This window comes from Apodemus sylvaticus, chromosome 7 (genome assembly GCF_947179515.1).
Source record: "Apodemus sylvaticus chromosome 7, mApoSyl1.1, whole genome shotgun sequence".
Taxonomy (NCBI): domain Eukaryota; kingdom Metazoa; phylum Chordata; class Mammalia; order Rodentia; family Muridae; genus Apodemus; species Apodemus sylvaticus.
Window position 1 is genome coordinate 16808262 of NC_067478.1, and position 20676 is coordinate 16828937.

The window sequence follows — 20676 nt, forward strand, 5'->3', positions numbered from 1 at the left end:
AGAGAATCTCAGCCCATGAACCAATCTTCAAACTTAAGTCAGTAAGCAACATCCCTCCATGGCCTCTGTGTCAGCTTGTATCTCCAGAATCCTGACTTCCTGCGATGATGAACAGTCATATGGAAGCATAAGCAAAACAAAAAAAAACAAAAAACCTTTTCTCCCAAGCTTCTTTGGCCATGGTGTTTCATCACAGGAATGATGTCATCATACTCAAAAATAAAATTAAACACATAAATAAGTTATTAACCTCTTACCTTGTATGGAGGCTGAGGGTGAACAAGAATACCACCCTCAGTCCTCTGAAGTGACTGCTTGACTTGTTCCAATTTAATGGCCAGGTGAGCCTCAAAATACTTGCGCAAAGCCATGCAGGTATGTTTTCCTGTTTGGCGACTAGCAAATATTTCATCATCACTCAAAAGTGCACCCTGGTCTTCCAAATTTAAAATCTCCAAAGTACTGATCTATTAGTAAACAGGTATAGATTGCAAAGGAGGGGGAAAGAACACAGAGAAAAGTAAAAAAATAAGATTTTGGTAAATGTTTTTGTTCAATAGTACTGACAAATACCAAAGTATATCCATAGACAGCATGTGACAGCTAGCAGTCACATGAAACAAACAACAGCTTCTAATTGAATTAAGATACAGACAGAGAAGGAAGCGCTATCCCTGCAGTCCAGCCCTTAAGAAGCTGAAGCAGGAAAGCACTAATTTCCAGACCAGCCAATCCACACAGGAAACTCGGCTAATTTTAAGCTACTCTTAAAAATCTAAATGAAAGAGAAGAAAAAGCTACAGCACACTAAAATTGTTATTTGAAAAGATCAAAATTAACCAGGTACATTGTGGGCTAGCCCATAACTGAATTCCAGCTCCCAGCACTTGGGAAACAAGAGCAAGAAAGACTGACGCAATTTCAAAAAAGAGAAAAATTATACAACCCTCCTACAAAATTACTGTATGTCAAGGGAAGAGGCTGCAATTGGCATGGTAAATCCTCCAACCACCAAAGACAGGAAAGAGAACAGCACTACAGTGGTACAGTGAATGTGCAAGAGGCCCTGGGTTCAATCTTCAGCACCAAAGGACCAGAGGAGAGAAAGTAATCAAAACTCATAAAAAAGAAAAAATTTAACTTTTATGAGAACAGCCCAAAAATGCTAATCAGAAATGTTCTCCCAGCTGGGCGCAGTGATATGTACCTGTGCCCTGCACTGAAAACTGGAGGCAGGAGAGGTAGTTCAAAATCATCTTTGGCTACAGGTAAGACCAGATTGGGGAACAAGAGACCTATATTCAAATAACCAAAAAGATGAAGAGCCAATGGAAGAACCTCACCAAGTTCACCAGACGACGAAGACCATCGTAACGGTCAAAGAGCTCCAAAACAGCCCGGAATGAGAAACAAATTGAGAAAAACATAGTAGCGTGGCAACATCCCGAAGCATGAGAACACTCCATTAGCCAGAGGGTGTAATTCACCACATCAGACAGAACATTGTGAGGATGCATGCAAACCTGCAAAAAATAAAATGTAAATATATTTTAACATTTGGGCAAGGGTATCTTTGATAAGGGATGAAAAATTCATTGTAGATAGAAATGTTTACAGAATACAGTAATCACTCTAATCCAATTCTAGAAAATTTGTTCCAAACCTATAAACAACCTACATTTAAATGAGTACAACCTATACTTACTTAGGAACAAAAAAATACATAATGGTTCTAAATAACTCTATATATTGAGCATAAATACACACACACACACATACACACACACACAAATACAAATTTATATACTATGTTAGTATTTATATACAAAGTATTAAATCTTGCTTAACAATTATAAAGAGGATCATAGAAATTAACTACACTTTTTCTTCCTTTGAAATGCAGTCTCACTTGGTGGTCCTAACTGACCTGGAACTCACTGTGTAGGCAGACTGATCTCAAACTCACAGAGATCCACCTGACTCTGCCTTCCAAGTACAAGGATTAAAGGATTAAGTCACCATACCCAGCAAAGATATTCTTTAAAGTGACTGAGCTGTTAGGCAGTGGTGACACAAGCCTTTAATCCTAGTACTCAGAAAGCAGAAGCAGGTGGGTCTCTGAATTCAAGGTCAAACCGATCTAAAAAGCAAGTTCTAGAATAGCCAAGACAATATAGAGAAACCCTGTCCCAGGGGAAAAAAAAAAAAAAAAACACTGGGAAGGGAGGGGGAGGGGCTGAGACTACTACTGATACTAAGTGTAGTGTCTGCAGCTCCAATGACTAATACATGTGCATGCTTCCTATTAGTTAAACAATCAGTTGTAAAACACTCCCTAGGTTTGTTTGGTACATAATTAGCTTTGTGCATATAAATAGTTTACTATTCACAAAAAGTAAAATTTTAACTATTTTTATCTTAGGAAATGAACAAAGACTACACTCAAAACAATCATCAGCTTGAGTTAAAAAAGCATAAAAAAATATACTAGGGCTGGAGAGATGGCTCAGTGGTTAAGAGCACTGACAAGTCCTGAGTTCAATTCTCAGCAACTACATGGTGGCTCACAACCATCTGTAATGGGACTTGACACCCTCTTCTTGTATGTCTGAAGACAGCTACAGTGTATTCATATACATAAATAATTTTTTATTTTTTATTTATTTATTTTTTTGGTATTTGTATCTGAATTTTTTCCTAATTTAAAAAAAAAAGTATATACTAAGCCAAATGCAAAGATAAAAGGTGTATGCCAACATGCCTGACACAATCATTCTTTTTTTTTTTAAGATTTATTTATTTATTATATGTAAGTACACTGTAGCTGTCTTCAGACACTCCAGAAGAGGGCGTCAGATCTCATTTCGGATGGTAGTGAGCCACCATGTGGGTGCTGGGATTTGAACTCAGGACCTTCAGAAAAGCAGTCAGTGCTCTTAACCACTGAGCCGTCTCTCCAGCCCCCCACAATCATTCTTAAAAGTGGCAGAGCTGCTAGGCCTTTAATCCCAGCACTTGGAAGGCAGAGGCAGGAGAATCTCTGAATTTGAAGACTGCCTCTCAGGCCTCAGAGTGAATCAGGCCAGCCAGAGTTTACACACACACACACACACACACACACACACACACACACACACACACAGTTATATAATGTACAAAATGTGATACAGAAATGATAGACCCTCTCCAAGAGAGACCCAGGGGAACCATTACTTTTCAAACACACAACCCAGTCACTCACTTGGCAGACTATAAAAAACCAAAAATGTCAAATTAAGAATGAGAACATGTAGAATTAGTTTATGATCCATGGTAAATTATTTAACATATATAAAGCATCACCTGCTTTTATATTTAATTGACTTTAAAATATAATACAGCTCTACTGAGAGACAAATGAAAAGTACCTGGCTACTAATCGTAATGCCATGAAAATCATAGAAAGCAAATAAAACTTGTAGAACATCTGTTCTGCAGTTTCTCAGTAGAGTCAGAAATTTTTCTAAACAATTATACATTTTAGGATGCTTTATGAAGACAACACATTCACATGGCTCATGTCTTTCACAAGAACTTCATCTTTTCAACTATTCCTCTTATCCAAGCATTGTTCTGTGAATGTGCTGTTTTAAAGAGATGGTCCCATCAAACCCCATCCACTTACTCTTTCCATAGCATCCTGGTTGTAGGACAGGTAATACAAGCACATGGACACACCAGTTGCAGCCATAGAAGGACGAGGAATTTCCAGTAATTTCTGTACTCCACCATGTGCAACAAATTCTGTGGCAAATTTGTTATGAAGCAGGAGAGATGCTAGGTGCTAAACAATAAGGACACATGTTACAGTGGAATAATCAAAAAACATCACAAGTTTCTTAACATAATAGTAAGCTGCTATAGAGTCATGTGAGTAGAGAACCAGCGTGTCTCACAAAAGAAAAGCTAGAGTGAAGAAGGGAAAATAGGAAATAGGAAAAAGGAATGGAAGTGAAGTGAAAGAAAAAGAAAGGTTTAAGATTCTACAACATCCCACTTTCCTTCCTAACATAAAAAGCTTTCATCTTTCAAAGACCAGTCAGGGTAAGGAAGGAGGAAAGGAATAGAACCCAGGGCCTTGCTAAATATGTCCTGTACCAACGAGCTACACCCTCAGCAAACCAAAGGTTTTTATGCAGGAAGACAACAAGTTACTGCCTACCATTGTAGGGTATGAAGTAACGATAAACCTGCTTTGGGGTTTGTTTGGTTTTGTAAGTTTTTACTCCTCCTTTTGCAGATGTGAAGAGATGAAAAGTACCAGCTATAAATTCCTGCTAGCATGGAGCTACCTATTGCCATGCTTTGCCATGCCTTACCTATGTGAAGGATTGAATTTTATCCCTTCAAACTGTAAGCAAAATAAACTCTTCTGTTGTGGATTTGGTCTAATGTTTATATTATGTTAACTGGGTTCCCAAAATTGCACAAGAACCTGCATGTAAGACACTGAGGGTCCCTGCCTCCAGTTGGTTTTGACTGGTAAATAAAGTTGCTGGCAGCCAATGGCTGAGCAGGGAGACAGAGGTGGGACTTTAAGACTTGAGGGCAAGGGGACCAAGAGAGGAAAGAGGAGTTAGAACCACCATGCTGGGAAAGAAGAGCAGACCTGAGAAGTGCAGGACGGAGAGACAGCCAACATGTGAGAGTTGGCAATCATGGCCCAGGAGGGCTGCAGGCCTGTGTCCGGGGTGATCAGGATAAAATATAGGTTTTAGTAAGTAGTAATTCAGGAATATAGAAAGGGAGAGTATGCTAGCTGCATGGAGGTTTAGAATGGCCCAGCCATTGAGCTGCTTAAAGTATACTAAAATATAAGGTTGCATGTATGTGTCTTTCTTTTGGAACCCAAGAACAATGGGGCTGGCAACGAGGAACACTCACTGCCACTGCTGCCGGGTTGATGTGAATAGCATTAATCACCTACTGCTACATCTTCCATTAAAAAAAAAGTCAACCAAAAGTACACTACACATAGTGCTGGCCTAATCTCACCAATTTAGAAGGCTAAGACAGGAGAGCCACACTTCATGGCCAGCCTAGGGACTTACTGTGACCCCCATCTCAAAAATGAAAAGTTAAAAGAGCTGAAGAACACAGGTTCCTGGTAGAGTACTTGCACAGCATCCTCAAGGCCTAGGTTAATTCCTAGTACCACAGACACAAAGGGTGATAATCCTGGCTCTAAGCAATGGCACAATTTTACAATCATCTTATTAGTACATAACTTTTGCTAAAAATAAAATTTAATTTTTCATATATAATCAGCTCAGTATTCTAATCCAAGTTTAGTCACTGACTTTATAAAATCCAAAATGTTTTCAATATAGCCCCAAACAATAAATAAAACTTTCTGGAACATTATGTGTCCCAAGCTGGCCTCCACCTCCCAGATTCTGGAATTAGACTCCCAAAGAATAACCTTAGGCAAAGTAGCTAAAGTGGTAGAATTTTGCTGTAACAGAATGCATTTCAAAATATTAAAACTTCAAATTTTTAGATATTTCATTATATTTACTTATCATATGAATGACTGTGGTGTTATGTGTGGAGGTCAGAGTACAAACTGCAGGAATTGGTTCTCTTCTTCTACCATGTAGTTCCCAGAGATCAAACTCAAGTCACCAGGCTTGGCAACATGTGCCATGTGCCTTAACCTGCCGACCATCCTAATGGCCATAGATACTGTCCTTGAACCCACTGTCCCTGCCTCCCCAAAGCTGGGATTGTAAGAATAAACCACCATACCCAGATAAATTTTAAGTTTCATTTCCTGCCTAATTCCTACAGCCTCTCAGAGTGGAATGATCTGTGCAACTTTAAGGACATGGCGTACAACAAAAGTGTGAGGATTCTTCCTATTTCTGAACACAGGGCCTCAGGAGAACTAGAGCTCCCCCTCCTGTTTCCAGAAGAGACAATATAGATTTGCAATTACAGACTTGCAGGGTTAAAGTCAGTGGCCCTATTAACAGGTATATACCCTCTTCAGAAGTTCTCAACATCTAGAACTAGACTGTCATACATAAAACTCAAATCCCTTCATGGCTTATCCTTTTTCTGTCACACATGCCTCTACTATTCTTCCATCCAATTCATGCCTCAAGAAGCACCTAAACTAGGTATCTGTTTGCAGTAACTTACACCACACGGTTTGCTCACGACATTACTATGCCATCATGACAATCACCATCACAATAGGTGTAGAAACAGAATAAGCAGGCTTAACATTTATCAAAAAACCGAACGTTAGGGCTGGAGACATGGCTCAGAGGTTAAGAGCATTGGATGCTCTTCCAAAGGTCCTGAGTTCAATTCCCATCAACCACATGGTGGCTCATAACCACCTATAATGAGATCTGGTGCCCTCTTCTGGCCTGCAGACATACATGGAGGCAGACCACTGAATACATAATAAATTAATAAATAAATAAATCTTTTTTCAAATAAAATAATTTTATTTGGGACCTCACCACCTACAAACCTATTTCGCCTCACCCTGTAGGCAGATCCTGTCATTCTCCCTTCTTTTTAAATACTGTCTTGTGCTGGAACTTGATATGTAAATAAACCAGGCTAGCCTCAACTCCAGAGATTTGCCTGCTTCTTTCTGCCTTATGAGTACTAATATTAATAGTATGGACTAGCATTACCCAGTCTAAATTTTCTTTTAACCCATGTTCCTATTGGACTTAATACCTGTTCCTTCTCTTACAGAACTTTTATCTTCCTTTTAAACAAAATGATAAATCCAGAGACAGACAGAACAGAACAAAACAGAACAGACAGAGTAGACAGATTGATGGATCCATCTATCTTTCTCCCCAAGACAGGATTTCTCTGGGTATACTGTTTTGCTGGGATTAAAGGTGTGCATCACCATTCAACTCACACCTAGATTCTGTACAAGCATTTGCATGTGTGGGTGCATTTATGTATGCAAGGTATTAGGTGGGTACTCAAGCACACCATCATTTAACCTGGAGCTGGAGTTAAAAGCTGCCAACTACGGGTGCTGAAAACCAAACCTGTTTTTGTCTGATTTGGTTTGGGTTTTTCAAGAAGGGTTTTCTGTGTAGCCCTGGCTGTCCTGGAACTCACTCTGCAGACTAGGCTGGCCTCGAACTCTCAGAGATCCATCTGCCTCTGCCTCCCAAGTGTTGGGATTAAAGGCACACACCACCACCATCACCACCAGGTCAAACTTGGTAGTTTTAACTGCTGAGCCATCTCTCTAGCTCCAATTTTACTTTTAAGAATCTCTTTTTTTGAGTTTCTCTCTGTTCATACATATTCCATTATCTTTTTTCTCTTTTATATATACCTTTGCATAGAAACAGATGAATGACTATACCCATTATAATTCCAAGGAAATCATCAAGTAAACATCTAAAGCCACTATCTAACTGCATCTTGTTCAAAATCAATGTTGTAAATGAATGTAGTATTTCTGGACCACCAGGCACTGTTAATGGTATAACCACTGAGTACAAACAGACTGACAGAAACAGACACATAGACAACACATATACACCATCCCACATACTATTTAAATTCTGTTTGATCATCCAAATCTTAAAATGTCTAGGGACTGAAGAAAAAACTGTTTGATACAGCAGACACTGGTGACATGTGGGTTCACTTAATTAAAATTAACTAACATTGAAAACTTAAAGCCATGCATGTACTAGCTCACACATGTAACCCCAATATCAAAGAGGGTGAGGCATGAGAGCTGGTATAAGTTCTAGGCCAACCAGATCTAGACATGAGTTCTATGCTAACCTGTGCCACAGACTGAGACCCTGTCTCAAAAATAAATTAATGAAACCAGTTCTTCAGAGACACTATACTTTCAAGTGCTAGAAAAATCAGATAGCTGACTGGTACTACTATACTAACCACACTGACTATGAGTTTCATAAACATCAGTACTAATAAAATACTCAGTGGCCTGTTTTTGAAAACTTTACCTTGAGTGCCTCAAAAGTAAGCAGGACGTCATTAGTCTGTTTCAGATCAATATAAAACATCATCAATTCTCTTGATCCAAGTTGCATGAATATGGGAAGTAACTGAAATGAGGACCAAAAAAAGTCTTAAATTTTGGCTTTTTCACATCCTCTGTACTTTATGAAGGAAGAATATTAAAAGAAATTAAACCCCTTAAAAATATGTTCCTATAGTCACATATCAGGTTTGTATGAATAACTTTGATCAAACAACCCTTAATCAGGAGTGACCTGCATAAGACCTTATTAATTTGAGAGGAAGACCTTTCTGGAGTAGAGTTAGGACTGTGTCTATAAGGTACAGTCATAAAATGTCCCAGAGATAAACTTAATAGACACAAAATGTCAAACTGTATCTTATTCTAATAACTTACCTCCTGATACTCTCCTAGAGGGGTCAAATACTGAAGAATAAGTCTCTGCTCAATAGCAGGGGTCATAGGATAGAGAGTGTAGTTGGTGCCGATCACCCAGGGGGACATTTCTGACCAGCTGCTATTTGACAGCTCAACAAACACACGATCTGGGTCAGAAGATGAGAAGCCCAACTTCTGCTTGGCCTTCCTAAAGTTCTCTCTGTCACCATGCTTTGCTGACTTGTTTTTCTTTAATCCTCCTTCCTCAGGTTTAGTTGCTGAGTTCACTCTACTACTGGTCTTGTGACTTGAATCAAGACGAAAGGAGATCTCCATATCTCTAGAAGCTTCTTGTTCTCCATCCACAACATCTACTGCCATGTCACCGTAGTCCATATCCACAGCTTCCTCATCCAGAGGCAAAAGGGGTTCTGAGGAGAGCTTCCGTGGACTAGGACGCTTACTGTCCTGCCGCAAAGCCACTTCTTGAAGCTGGAGCTCCCTCAGTCTTCTAAGCACTATTGCCACCTAGCAACAATTATTTGAAAAAAAGTATTTGTTTTGAATTTTAGTTTACATGATTCTTATTAAATAAGTTTTCTTGCTTGGTATAATCTTACTCCTGCCTTTGCCTCTAAAATGCTAAGATTTGTAGGCACATGCCACCATAAACAGCCTATTACATATGACTTTCTATATTAAAAAAACAATACTCATGCAATTAGGAAATAGTGAAGATTTGATAAATATGTTTATTTGATTCCTATAATTTGATGAAATAAGCTATAGCTAAAATAAAGCTTAAAATATATGTATTTTTTTTTCCCAGAAAACCCAAACCAGAGGTTTGCATATAAAATACACCATTTACAACTGGTCTGTTTTAGGCCAAGGTAGACTGGACTATCCATCACACCTAAAAAGACAGGCACTAGATATATTTATAGACCTTTTTTTAGTTGCCTTTGAAAACCAAAACTGAATATTTCAAAAACTTACCAAATATACACTGTATGTCACCAGCAACTACATAATCTAATTTCCAGATTTTCCTTTTTAAATCTTTTAAGTACTTATGTTTGGGGCCAAACAAAAAAGTGGTACTGATATACGCCTGCAACCCCAACACTTGGGAAACTGAAGCAGGACTGCTGCAATCTGAAGCCAGCCTGGGCTACACAGTGAGTTCGAGGTCAACAGTGGCTACTCAGAAAGAAAATGTTTTAAAAACAATTTTTTTTTCACAAACAAACAAATGGAATAGCAAAGCAATAGAATGATACTACAGTTCTACATTAAAAAGAAGGGGTTTGAAGCCTGGCAGTGGATCCCAGCATGCAAGAGGTGGATCTTTAAATTCAAGGCCAACCTGTTCTGCAAAGTAAGTTCCAAGAGAGCCTGGACTACACAGATACAGAGAGACCTTGTCTCAAATAAACAGAATTTGCATCTAGAATTCAACCTAAATTGCATTTCTTTTAAAATCTACAGTAGTAGCTAAATAAAAGGCAATTTTAGTGAGTAAGCTAATATTGAGTCTAGCAAAATAATAATCCACTGTTATTAATGGATTAATATTTCATTAATAAAAACGGAATAATAAAGTGAACAAGTCATTCAAGTAGAACAGATTCGACCACTCCACTCACTAAGTCTTTTGACTTTGCTAAATGTTTCAAAATCTTCAAAACACAAAGGTTAAAGGAAGATATGAGAAATGAATAAAGGAAAAAAGAATGGTTTATATGTCATGATCTTTTGCAAGATTTTTTTTTTAAAATGTAAAAGAAGAAAAGTGAAATCAAAACTCTACTATGGAAAGAAATCTTTAAATGCTGATATGATATTCTAGTACAGGTTTTCTGATAAGATATACCTGTTCAGATTCAGACAGCAAGTGTGCAACAATTCACTCTAAGAAGGTCCTTACCAACTGTGAATTTTCATCCCTGTAGTTGGCAGCAATATCTTGATTTTCCATAGCACCTCCCAGCAGTCCAGTAGAATATGTCCTAAGTGGCTGATCAGCCTCTCGGGCCCATTTGAAAAGATTTTCAACAATTCCTTCCTATAGTAAAGGACAAGAAACAACACAATTCAGAAAAGGCCTATTTTCATGATTAAAATTATAGCCAAGGTTTCTATCTCATGACAAAGAAAAAAGCTAATGGATATTTCAGTAGTGGGCTAGAGACGATTCAGGCATTAAGGAGCTGGTTGCAGCCAGGTAATGATAGCACGAGCTTTTAATCCCAGCATTTAGGATGCAGAGACAGGTGAATCTTTGAATTGAAGGCCAGCCTGGTCTCCAGAGGAAATTCTAGGACAGCCAGGGCTACAGAGAGAAACTCTGTCTCCAAATAACAAACAAACAAACAAAAAAGAGATTCCGAAAAATATTACTTAACCCATATAGCAAGTAATTACCGAATAACATACTTTTGTTGTTGATTTGCTTTTGTTGTTTGTAGAGAGAACATTTTGTGTATTTTATGGATGCATCACCTGTCACTTAAAAAGCCTACAGCCTATGGCTTAGGCAGGAAATAGAAGGTGGGACATCTGGGAAAAGAAAGAATTCTGGATAGAGGCAGGTAGGAGGTAGATTCATTTGTAAGATGTGACGAGATGGGACACATGGTACCCGAGAACAGGTAACCAGCCACAGGGGTATTTTAAGTTATATCTGTCAGAGAAGAGCCTAGACAGTCAAGGTATTTGTAAATGTATTTTGTGTCTGAGTCTTATTTCTGGGGGCATGGGGCTGGGAGGAAGAACCAGGGCCTAACTTCAACAGTTGTTTTTGGAGTGAGGATCTTATGTAGACCAGGGTGGCTTTGAACTACAACTTAGGAAAGAATGACCCTGAACTCCCACTCTTTGAAACTGCAGATGTATATCACTGCCTCAATATACTGCTTTTTGCATCTTTCTTCTACCTATCTATAGCATACCCTGCTACTTGAGTAAGAAAAGGTTAACACCTACTGTAGTAACAAAAACAAATCTAACAATTCAATCCACTCAATTCAAACATCAGTGACTTTTCTTCTTCTACCAAGTACCTTTTCTTGAAAGACAACTGCAGTTTCTAGACCAGGCATGATGTCCAGTAGCAGTCTGCAAGCTGCAGTATTTAAAGGGGGCTCTCTACTTGTCATTACATACGCATTCACCAGCTGTAAAGAAAAGGGAGGAAAGGAAAATGAAGGAAAGGGGATGAGAATAAAAGAAAGGTGGATTGACATGATCTACCTTTATATAATATATAGTGAGAGACAGAGAAAGAGAAATTTTAACGTGAATCCTATTAATTTGTAAAATCAATGTTAATCATTACAAGTTTTAAAAAAGGCATATTTGGAGCTGGAGAGATGGCTCAGCAGTTAAGAGCACTGACTGTTCTTCTGAAGGTCCTGAGTTCAAATCCCAGCAACAACATGGTAGCTCACAACCATCCATAACAAGATCTAATGCCCTCTTCTGGAGTGTCTGAAGTCAGCTACAGTGTACTTACATATAATAAATCAATCAATCAATCAATCAATAAAATCTTTTTAAAAAGGCATATTTATCTGAAATTCAATTCAATCAAATTAAGCAAGTTTAATAAATTCTTAATATAGCCCCATGGCTTTTCTGGAGGTAGGGAGGGGTTGAAATGGGGGTCTTACATAGCTCAGTTTGACCTCAAAACTGTATCTTGCCCCTTCTTCAGCCAAGTGCTAGAATTGTTTATAGGCATAAGCCATTGAAATGGCCTCCACCATTTTTTACCTCCAACTAACTACTAATATCCACAATTTCTTGAGCTAGTCATTTTGAGGAACTGAAATATATACACATATACACATACACTCATTTACTCTTCACGACAGAAAAAAAACCTTCCTATATATGCACTCACATACCAGAGCACACAACATTAGTGCAGACATACAATGTATGTCAATCTTCCTTTTCCATTCAAGAATCTAAAAAGACATTACATTCCCAATCAATACAGCCCTGAAAGGTGAGTACAGACACTGTAGAGTCTTTACCAATGCTTCACACTAAACACAGTACATACCAAATGGAATCATTTTATCATAACCAGAACTTTGTCAAGAAAGAAGCTCAATTATTCAATAACCAAATTTAAAACAAAAAACAAAAAACAAACAAAAAAACCCAACTCCCTCTATGCTCAACATGACCAAAGTTTTACACGACAGAATATTAAATAAATAAATGTCTAAAAATCTTCTGACAAAAATTTCTGGAAGAAAAGAAAAAGCAAACCTACTGCATTCATGAAATCATCATTCTTGAAGAGTATTCTCAGCAAATGGCCCAGCATACACTCTGGATCAGCTCGACCTACCAAAATAATAGGGAGACACAAAAGAATAGGTAAGCCAACCCCGTCAAACAAATTAGACCTATGAAATAACATCTGCATTGTTATAACTATGGCTAATAAACTGTCAGCAAAAATAAGTAGAAACAAAGGTAAGATTCTTATGAGGTAATTTAGTAAGAAACATTTTTAGGGCTAGAAATAGTAGAACACAACTTTAATTCCAACATTTGGGAGGCAGAGGCAGGCAGATCTCTATGACTGTGAGGCCAGCCTGGCCTACACAGCCAGTTCCCAGTCATCTAGAACTATATAATGAGACCTCAAAAGGAAGAAAAAGCAGCAGCAACTATTTTTTTCTGGTTTTGTTTTTTGAGACAGGGTTTCTCTTTGTGTGACTCTGGCTATGCATCACCACCACCCTGCATTTTTTTAAAAGACTCACTCTCTAGGGGCTGAGTAGATAGATTAGTCAGTAAAGTGTTTCCTATGCAAACACGACTGCCGGAACCCTGACAGTCAGGTACCCATGGAAGGAAGCAATCAGGGCTGAAAGTTCATGACTTTTGGCAATTCAATTGGTTCTAGCTATTCGGGGCCAAAAGCTGATGGCTTCTGACAACTCCTGTTGATAGCAGCAGGGGAAAAGAAACTTAGTTACTTGGGTTCTTTTCTCTGACTCAGGAACCCCTACCTGGTCAGGCAAGAGGTTCAGAGTCATTAACTTTCTATGAGTCAAAGAGAAGAGGAAGAGAAAAATGAAATGGAAAGAAGTCAGGCACACATAGACTCATTATATATTAATGTAATATAAATTACTGGAACAAATTACAATCAAGGAAAACATTCCTTCCAGATTAGGAATGAAGCCACTCAGGTAACTAAACTGGGAATGGGCAATTTATTGTAGGTGTAAGGACAGAAAATAAATGATGGACTAGTCTATCTTTACAAGACTTCAAAATAATAAGATACAAGGCATATGATTTTTCTCCTGACAAAAACCCTGCTAAACTTATGACATAAAAATTAGTGCTTTAAACTTATAGTGAACTTATGGGAGTCTAGAAAACAGAAAAATCCTTGGGGCTTACTGACCAGTCATCCTAGGCAAACTGGGGGCACTGGGTTCCAGTGAGAGACCCTTTCTCATAAAGAAGCAGGTGCTTGGCTCCTGAGGGACCACATCTTAAGGTAACTTCTGGCCTCCACATGCACACATTTCCCAACATAAAAGTGCACTCACAAACAATATATATAAACATACGTGTGCATACACACACAAAGATATTGAAAGTCTTTAAAATTTAATGTAATATAAACTCTTTAAGACACTCATCAGTCGGGGCAGTGGTGGCACACGCCTGTAATCCCAGCACTTGGGAGGCAGAGGCAGGTGGATTTCTGAGTTCGGGGCCAGCCTGGTCTACAGCCTGAGTTCCAGGACAGCCAGGACTATACAGAGAAACCCTGTCTCTAAAAAAACAAATCCAAAAAAAAAAAAAAACAAAAAAAAAAAGTAAAACAAAAAAAAAAGATAAATAAAAGAGAGAGAGAGAGCCAAGTCTTTTTAAAGTATACCTAATTTAATGCCTTAAGTTACTTATGTTCTATTTGATCTATCATCACAAATATTTCAATTTTACTAGATGCTTATTTTTCTTCCTTGTCCCAAACTTCAGAAATAGCATACATATTTAGGTTGTTGCTCTGCTTTTTACTTATTTTTTAAGACGGTCTCACTACGTAATCCGGCCTCCTGACTAATCTGGAACTCCTTGAATTCAGCAATTCACAGCCTCTGCCTCCTGAGTGCTAGGGTTAAAGGCATGTGCCACCATGCCCAGCAAAATTTAAGAACTTAAAATTTACCATTGAGGATGCTATCTCAGTTGAAAAAAACTATCAGCAATTTTCTTTTCTTTTTTTTTTTAAATTATGCGGGGCTGTGGTGGGGCACGCCTGTAATCCCAGCACTTGGAGGCAGAGGCAGGCGGATGGATATTTGATTTCAAGGCCAGCCTGGTCTTACAGAGTGAGTTCCAGGACAGCCAGGGCTATAAAGAGAAACATTGGCTTGAAAAAACCAAAAAAATAAAAATAAAAATAAAGAGTTTTAGATCTGTCTGAGCAACAAAACAAGGCCCTCTTTCAAAAGAAACAGAAAATAAAAGTCTGGGATGTAAGAGTGTATAACTTACCAGGATGTCGATCATCAAATGGATCTGGATCTCCTTTACGATATTCTTCAGTTTCTTTTTCAATTAACTCAGACATCCTAGCACAAAAAGAAAATAGTCAGCACACAAGAAAATACCAGGCATTGTAATACATACCTGTAATCCCAACACTCAGAAGGTTGAGGCAGGAGGCTGCTTTAAGTTCAAGGGCAACCTCAGCTACCTAATAAAAATCATCAGGAAAGTTAAGAGTCATATAGAAAGACCATGTCAGAAAAACAAAAACTGGGCTGGAGAGATGGCTCAGTGGTTAAGAGCACTGACTGCTCTTCTGAAGGTCATGAGTTCAAATCCCAACAACCATATGGTGGCTCATAACCATCTGTAACAAGATCTGACACCCTCTTCTGGAGTGTCTGAAGACAGCTACAGTGTACATATAATAAATAATAAAATAAAATAAAACAGAAAAGAAACAAAAGCTAAAATTCAAAAGTATACCATGAACAATCAATTAATAGTGATGGTGCAAAACACAAAGTTAGAAAAACATGATTTTCTTGATGAATAACAAAGTCTAAATAATCACCTTGTAAAATAATTTATACTCAGTCTCCTTGAATTAAAAAACACCACCTTAGCAGGGCGGGTAGTGGCCCATGCCTATAATCCCAGCACTCTGGGAGGCAGAGGCAGGCGGATTTCTGAGTTCAAGGCCAGCCTGGTCTACAGTGAGTTCCAGGACATCCAGAGCTACACAGAGAAACCCTGTGTGTGGGGGGGGGGGGGGGGGGGGGCGGGAGGGGGGTGAAACACCACCTCAGAAACTGAAACCAACAAGTCATCACTAAAACCTTCATTTCTAGACAAGCATGGTAGTGCATGCCCGCCACCACTGCCTATCTGAACTTCCTACTTCCAGTTTCTCAGCTCTTGTGTCCTATTTACCTATTTGGACCAGCTTCCAGGGACTAACTATATTCCTTAAATTAAGTCAAAGGAGAATGACGGCCTGCAATTATCTAGCTTCTACCAATTTTATGAAAAAGTTTCTTCTATTCTTCTATCTATATTTTATTTAACTTCAAGCACATGGCCCTGTCTACTATTCACAGAATCCAGTTCATTCCTGCTTCAGGACCATTCCATGTTCTATTTTGTTAGCCTATGCTGTTCCTTCCACCCTCTAGGCCTCTACCATGGCCCCAAGTAAACACCACCTCAGAAACTGAAACCAACAAGTCATCACTAAAACCTTCATTTCTAGACAAGCATGGTAGTGCATGCCCGCCACCACTGCCTATCTGAACTTCCTACTTCCAGTTTCTCAGCTCTTGTGTCCTATTTACCTATTTGGACCAGCTTCCAGGGACTAACTATATTCCTTAAATTAAGTCAAAGGAGAATGACGGCCTGCAATTATCTAGCTTCTACCAATTTTATGAAAAAGTTTCTTCTATTCTTCTATCTATATTTTATTTAACTTCAAGCACATGGCCCTGTCTACTATTCACAGAATCCAGTTCATTCCTGCTTCAGGACCATTCCATGTTCTATTTTGTTAGCCTATGCTGTTCCTTCCACCCTCTAGGCCTCTACCATGGCCCCAAGTAAATATTCTTTTGCTTTTATAAAAGATTAGTTTTGCCTGTTCCAGGATTTCACCTAAATAAAATCATATAAAGTCTTACTATGCCAAGGTCCTTCTAAGAAAGCACCCATGTGGTTATAACAAATTCTTCATGAACTCCTTATTTTTCTTGTGTATGTATAGGTATACATGTATACATCTGTGTGGAAGCCAGAAGACGCTCTCAAGTGTCATTCCTCAGGAATGCAATTCTTTGGGGCAAGGTCTCTCACTGGACTGGAACTCACCAAACAGGAAAGGGAGGCTGACCAACAGGCCTCAGAGAGTGTCCTGTCTCTACCTTCCCAACAATGAGATTATAAGTGTACATCATGCCAGAATTAAAAATAAAAAAATAAAAACATTGAACCAAGAGGTGGTGACACACGCCTTTAATCTCAGCACTCCAGAAGCAGAGGCCAGCAGAACTTTGGGTTACATCAGCCTGGTCTACAGACTGAGTTCCATGACAGGGCTACAGAGAAACTGTTTCAAAAACAAAAGAAAACAAAACAAAGCAAAACAGCAAAGAGAAGAAAAAATCAGAGTCTGTCAAAATATTCTTATATTTTCCTCCAACACCTTTTTTAATGTGTGTGTGAGTGTGGGGGTGTGTACCTGCATTAAGGGTACCCACAAAGGTGAGAAGAGGGGTGAGAATGGCGTTCCAGGCAGTTAAAAGCAGCCCAACACGGGTGCTGGGAAACAAGCTCTACATAAATAACAAGTTCTTAACTGCTCAGCCATTTGTTAACCCCAACACACCTATTTTTTTAAAATACAGTTTTGTGTATATGAAAAGACAGGTAAGTTTTCTATGAAAAAAACAAATTATTCTTACCTGGTAAGGATAGGTACCATATCCTGCCCACTGCCATGGTCCTTTTCCCACTGCTCCAGCAGGGTAGTGAGCTCAGCTTTGGAGTCCACATGTACCACTACTGTAGTCATGACTTGGCCTAAAGAAGACAAAACAATAAGAAATGAACAGAACAAACATATTTGACACAGTTCCCACAAAAGTGTGAAGGGGAGTAGGTAAGGGATAAGCTGGGCCAGGGAGATGGCATACTTGTTAAAGAGACGGAGGTCTGGTTATACAATCAGTTTTATTGTATAACCTGGTCTATACAATCAGTTTTACTTCAGCTAGGAGTAAATAGAAATTATGTCAGAGTGTGGGAAAAAAAATGCCTGCCAGGCAGTGGTGGTACACACCTTTAATCTCAGCACTCAAAGGTGAGAGAATCTAAGTTCAAAACCAGCCCGATCTACTGACTGGGTTTCAGGGCAGCCAGGGCTACACAGAGAAACCCTGTCTTGAATAACAAAAACAAAACAAACAGGCTTGAAACTAAAAGGGTGATGCTGCAATGCATAGTGAATTCACTAAATGCCACTGGGTTGAAAAGCTACAATTTCAGCGGGGTGGTGATGGCACACACCTGTTATCCCAGCACTTAGAAGGCAGAGGCAGGAGAATTTCTGAGTTCGAGGTCAACCTGGTCTACAGAGTGAGTTCCAGGACAGCCAGGGCTACACAGAGAAACCCTGGCTGGGGGGGTGGGGGTGGGGGTGGGGGGGAATCTACTATCTCAGAAAGTGGAGAAACAGGCTTTCACTTGTAGCTCCAGCTGACCTAGCCACCATACTAGGCTTATTTTCTTTTTTTTCTTTTTTTTTTTTTGAAACAGGTTACTTTTGAACTCATTCTGTACCCAAGAATGACCTTGATTTTCTTTCTTTTTTTTGGGGGGGGGGGGGTTGAGACAGGGTTTTTCTGTGTAGACCAGGCTGTCTTCGAATTCAGAAATCCTCCTGCCTCTGCCTCCCAAGTGCTGGGATTAGAGATATGTAACCATTACAGTAAGCTATACAGCGTTGAGGCTTGAGCCCAAAGCTTCATGCTAGACAACTACTCTACCACGTATGAATAACCGAGCCCTTTCATTTTTTCCCGTATTTTTAAAGAATTACTTATTTACTTTATATACATAAATACATTGTAGCTGTCTTCAGAAGAGGACATTGGATTCCATTACAGATGGTTGTGAGCCACCATGTGGTTGCTGGGAATTGAACTCAGGACCTCTGAAAAAACAGTCAATGCTTTTAACCACTGAGCCATCTCTCCAGCCATTTTTTCCATATTTTTAACAGAGGCTTAAATTTTAGAAAAAAAAAAGGAGCCAGATGTGCTATCACAATGCCTTTAATCCCAGCACACGGGAGGCAAAAGCAGGAACATCTCTGTAAGTTCCAGGACAGCCAGGAAGGACTACATTAAAGATTCTGTCTCAAAAAGAACAAACCAGGTGTGAGGGATGCACGCCTTTAGTTCTGGCACTTGGGAGGCAAAAGGCAAGAGGATCTCTGAGACTGAGGCCAACAAAGTCTACAAAGAGAGTGCACAGATAGCCAGGGATACAGGGCTATGCAGAGAAACACTATCTTTTTTTGTTTGTTTTTTGTTTTCTCGAGACAGGGTTTCTCGAGAGTCCTCAGGAGGCTGAAGTTGAACAGCCATGAATTTGAGTTTAAGTCTAAATTGCATAGTGACACTCTATCTCAAAACCAATCCAACCCACCCCATGTATACATGGTCCTTGTGGGATAGACCTAGGACTCAGGAAGCTGAATTAGGAATGGGAAGGTTTGAGGCCTACTTGGGGGACAGATTAAGTTTAAGGACAACCTGGGCAACTAGACCCTGTCTCAAAACAAAAACAAGAAATCCAAACCATATATCAACAACCCTAAACAAACACTGGGATGTAGCTCAGTGTTAGTGATTGCTTAACATGTTTGACTCTAGAATTCCTAGTACCAAACATCAAAGCAAGTAAACCAAGCACTAGGGATGTAGCTCAATAATACTACTGTGTTCTTAACGTGAGCAATGCCCTGGGTTCAAGCCCCGTCACTGTCAAGAACAAAAAAGTGCCAAATGGAAGAAAGTAAGTGAAAGCAATACAATTAACAGTATGTGTGTTGGAGAAGGCTCATTGCTTAGGGCATTCCTTCATTGTTTGCCTTTTTTTTTAAAATCAAGATAGTGAAATTTACACATCTTGGGTTTTTCTCTAAATTGAAATTTTGTATGATGCTGATGACTATTAGAAAAGCAAAAACTAGCTGGGAGGGGTGGCACACGCCTGTAATCCCAGCACCTGGGAGGCAGAGGCAGGCGGGTTTTCTGAGTTTTGAGGCCAGCCTGGTCTACAGAGTGAGTTCCAGGACAGCCAGGGCTATACAGAAAAACCCTGTCTCGAAAAAAACAAAACAAACAAACAAACAAAAAGAGCACCGTCTCCTCCTCTTCCAGATAGCTAAATTCAATTCCTAGCAACCACATGATGGTTCACAACCATCTATACTGAGATCTGATGCCCTCTTCTGGTATGTAGGCTTATATGCAGATTCAGCACTTACACACATTAATAAAATCTTAAAAAAGAAAAAAAGTAAAATATATGAACTCAAATTAGAAACATACCCGGGCTGCAGATCCAGCTCTACCGTGATAAAGCATTTGCCTGTCACCACAAAACCCTGGTTCTGTGTTCTAGTGTGTGTGTGTGTGTGTGTGTGTGTGCGTGCACCTGTATACTATACATAAATATATTTACACATAAGTATATCGTATAAATTATTTATATATTATAAAATAATATATACAAAAACCTATATGGTAAACTCAGTCTGGTGGTATCATAACCATATACCTTTAATTTTAGCACTTAGGAGTCACAGGCAGATTTCTGAGTTCAAGGCCAGCCTTGTTTACAGAACAAGTTCCTGAACAGCCAGAGCTACACAAAGAAACCCTATCTCAAAAAACAAACAAAAAAAACCAGGCATGATGGCACATACTTATAAGGGAGACAAGAGTATAAAATAGTGCACAGTCAAAAGAAACATACATGCAGAAACACATACACACAAAGGAGTTACTAAGGAAAACATGGCGGGGGGAATAGTCAAGGTTATTTTTGGCTATAGTGAGTTTAAATAAAACAAAGGCCTGCTAGGTAACTCAGCAGGTAAATGTGCCTGCTGCTGAAACTGATGACCTGAGACCCACATGGCAGAAAGAACTGAAGCCCAAAAATTGTCT

At 39.1% G+C, this 20676-nt stretch overlaps 1 protein-coding gene across 3 annotated transcripts in view; it reads right to left on the reverse strand.

The window, feature by feature from the left end:
• Dcaf1 (DDB1 and CUL4 associated factor 1) overlaps positions 1 to 20676 on the reverse strand; it is a 59546-nt gene that overhangs the window by 33438 nt on the left and 5432 nt on the right. For all 3 annotated transcript variants that reach the window (XM_052187393.1, XM_052187391.1, XM_052187392.1), the window contains exons 2-11: positions 17401 to 17518; positions 14951 to 15027; positions 12696 to 12769; positions 11473 to 11586; positions 10338 to 10475; positions 8426 to 8935; positions 8013 to 8114; positions 3665 to 3823; positions 1344 to 1523; positions 258 to 467 (exon numbers count right to left, since the gene is read on the reverse strand). In XM_052187393.1, the coding sequence (XP_052043353.1) occupies positions 258 to 467; positions 1344 to 1523; positions 3665 to 3823; positions 8013 to 8114; positions 8426 to 8935; positions 10338 to 10475; positions 11473 to 11586; positions 12696 to 12769; positions 14951 to 15027; positions 17401 to 17510 (1674 nt within the window). In that variant the 5' untranslated portion in view covers positions 17511 to 17518. The remainder of the gene's footprint in view (positions 1 to 257; positions 468 to 1343; positions 1524 to 3664; positions 3824 to 8012; positions 8115 to 8425; positions 8936 to 10337; positions 10476 to 11472; positions 11587 to 12695; positions 12770 to 14950; positions 15028 to 17400; positions 17519 to 20676) is intronic.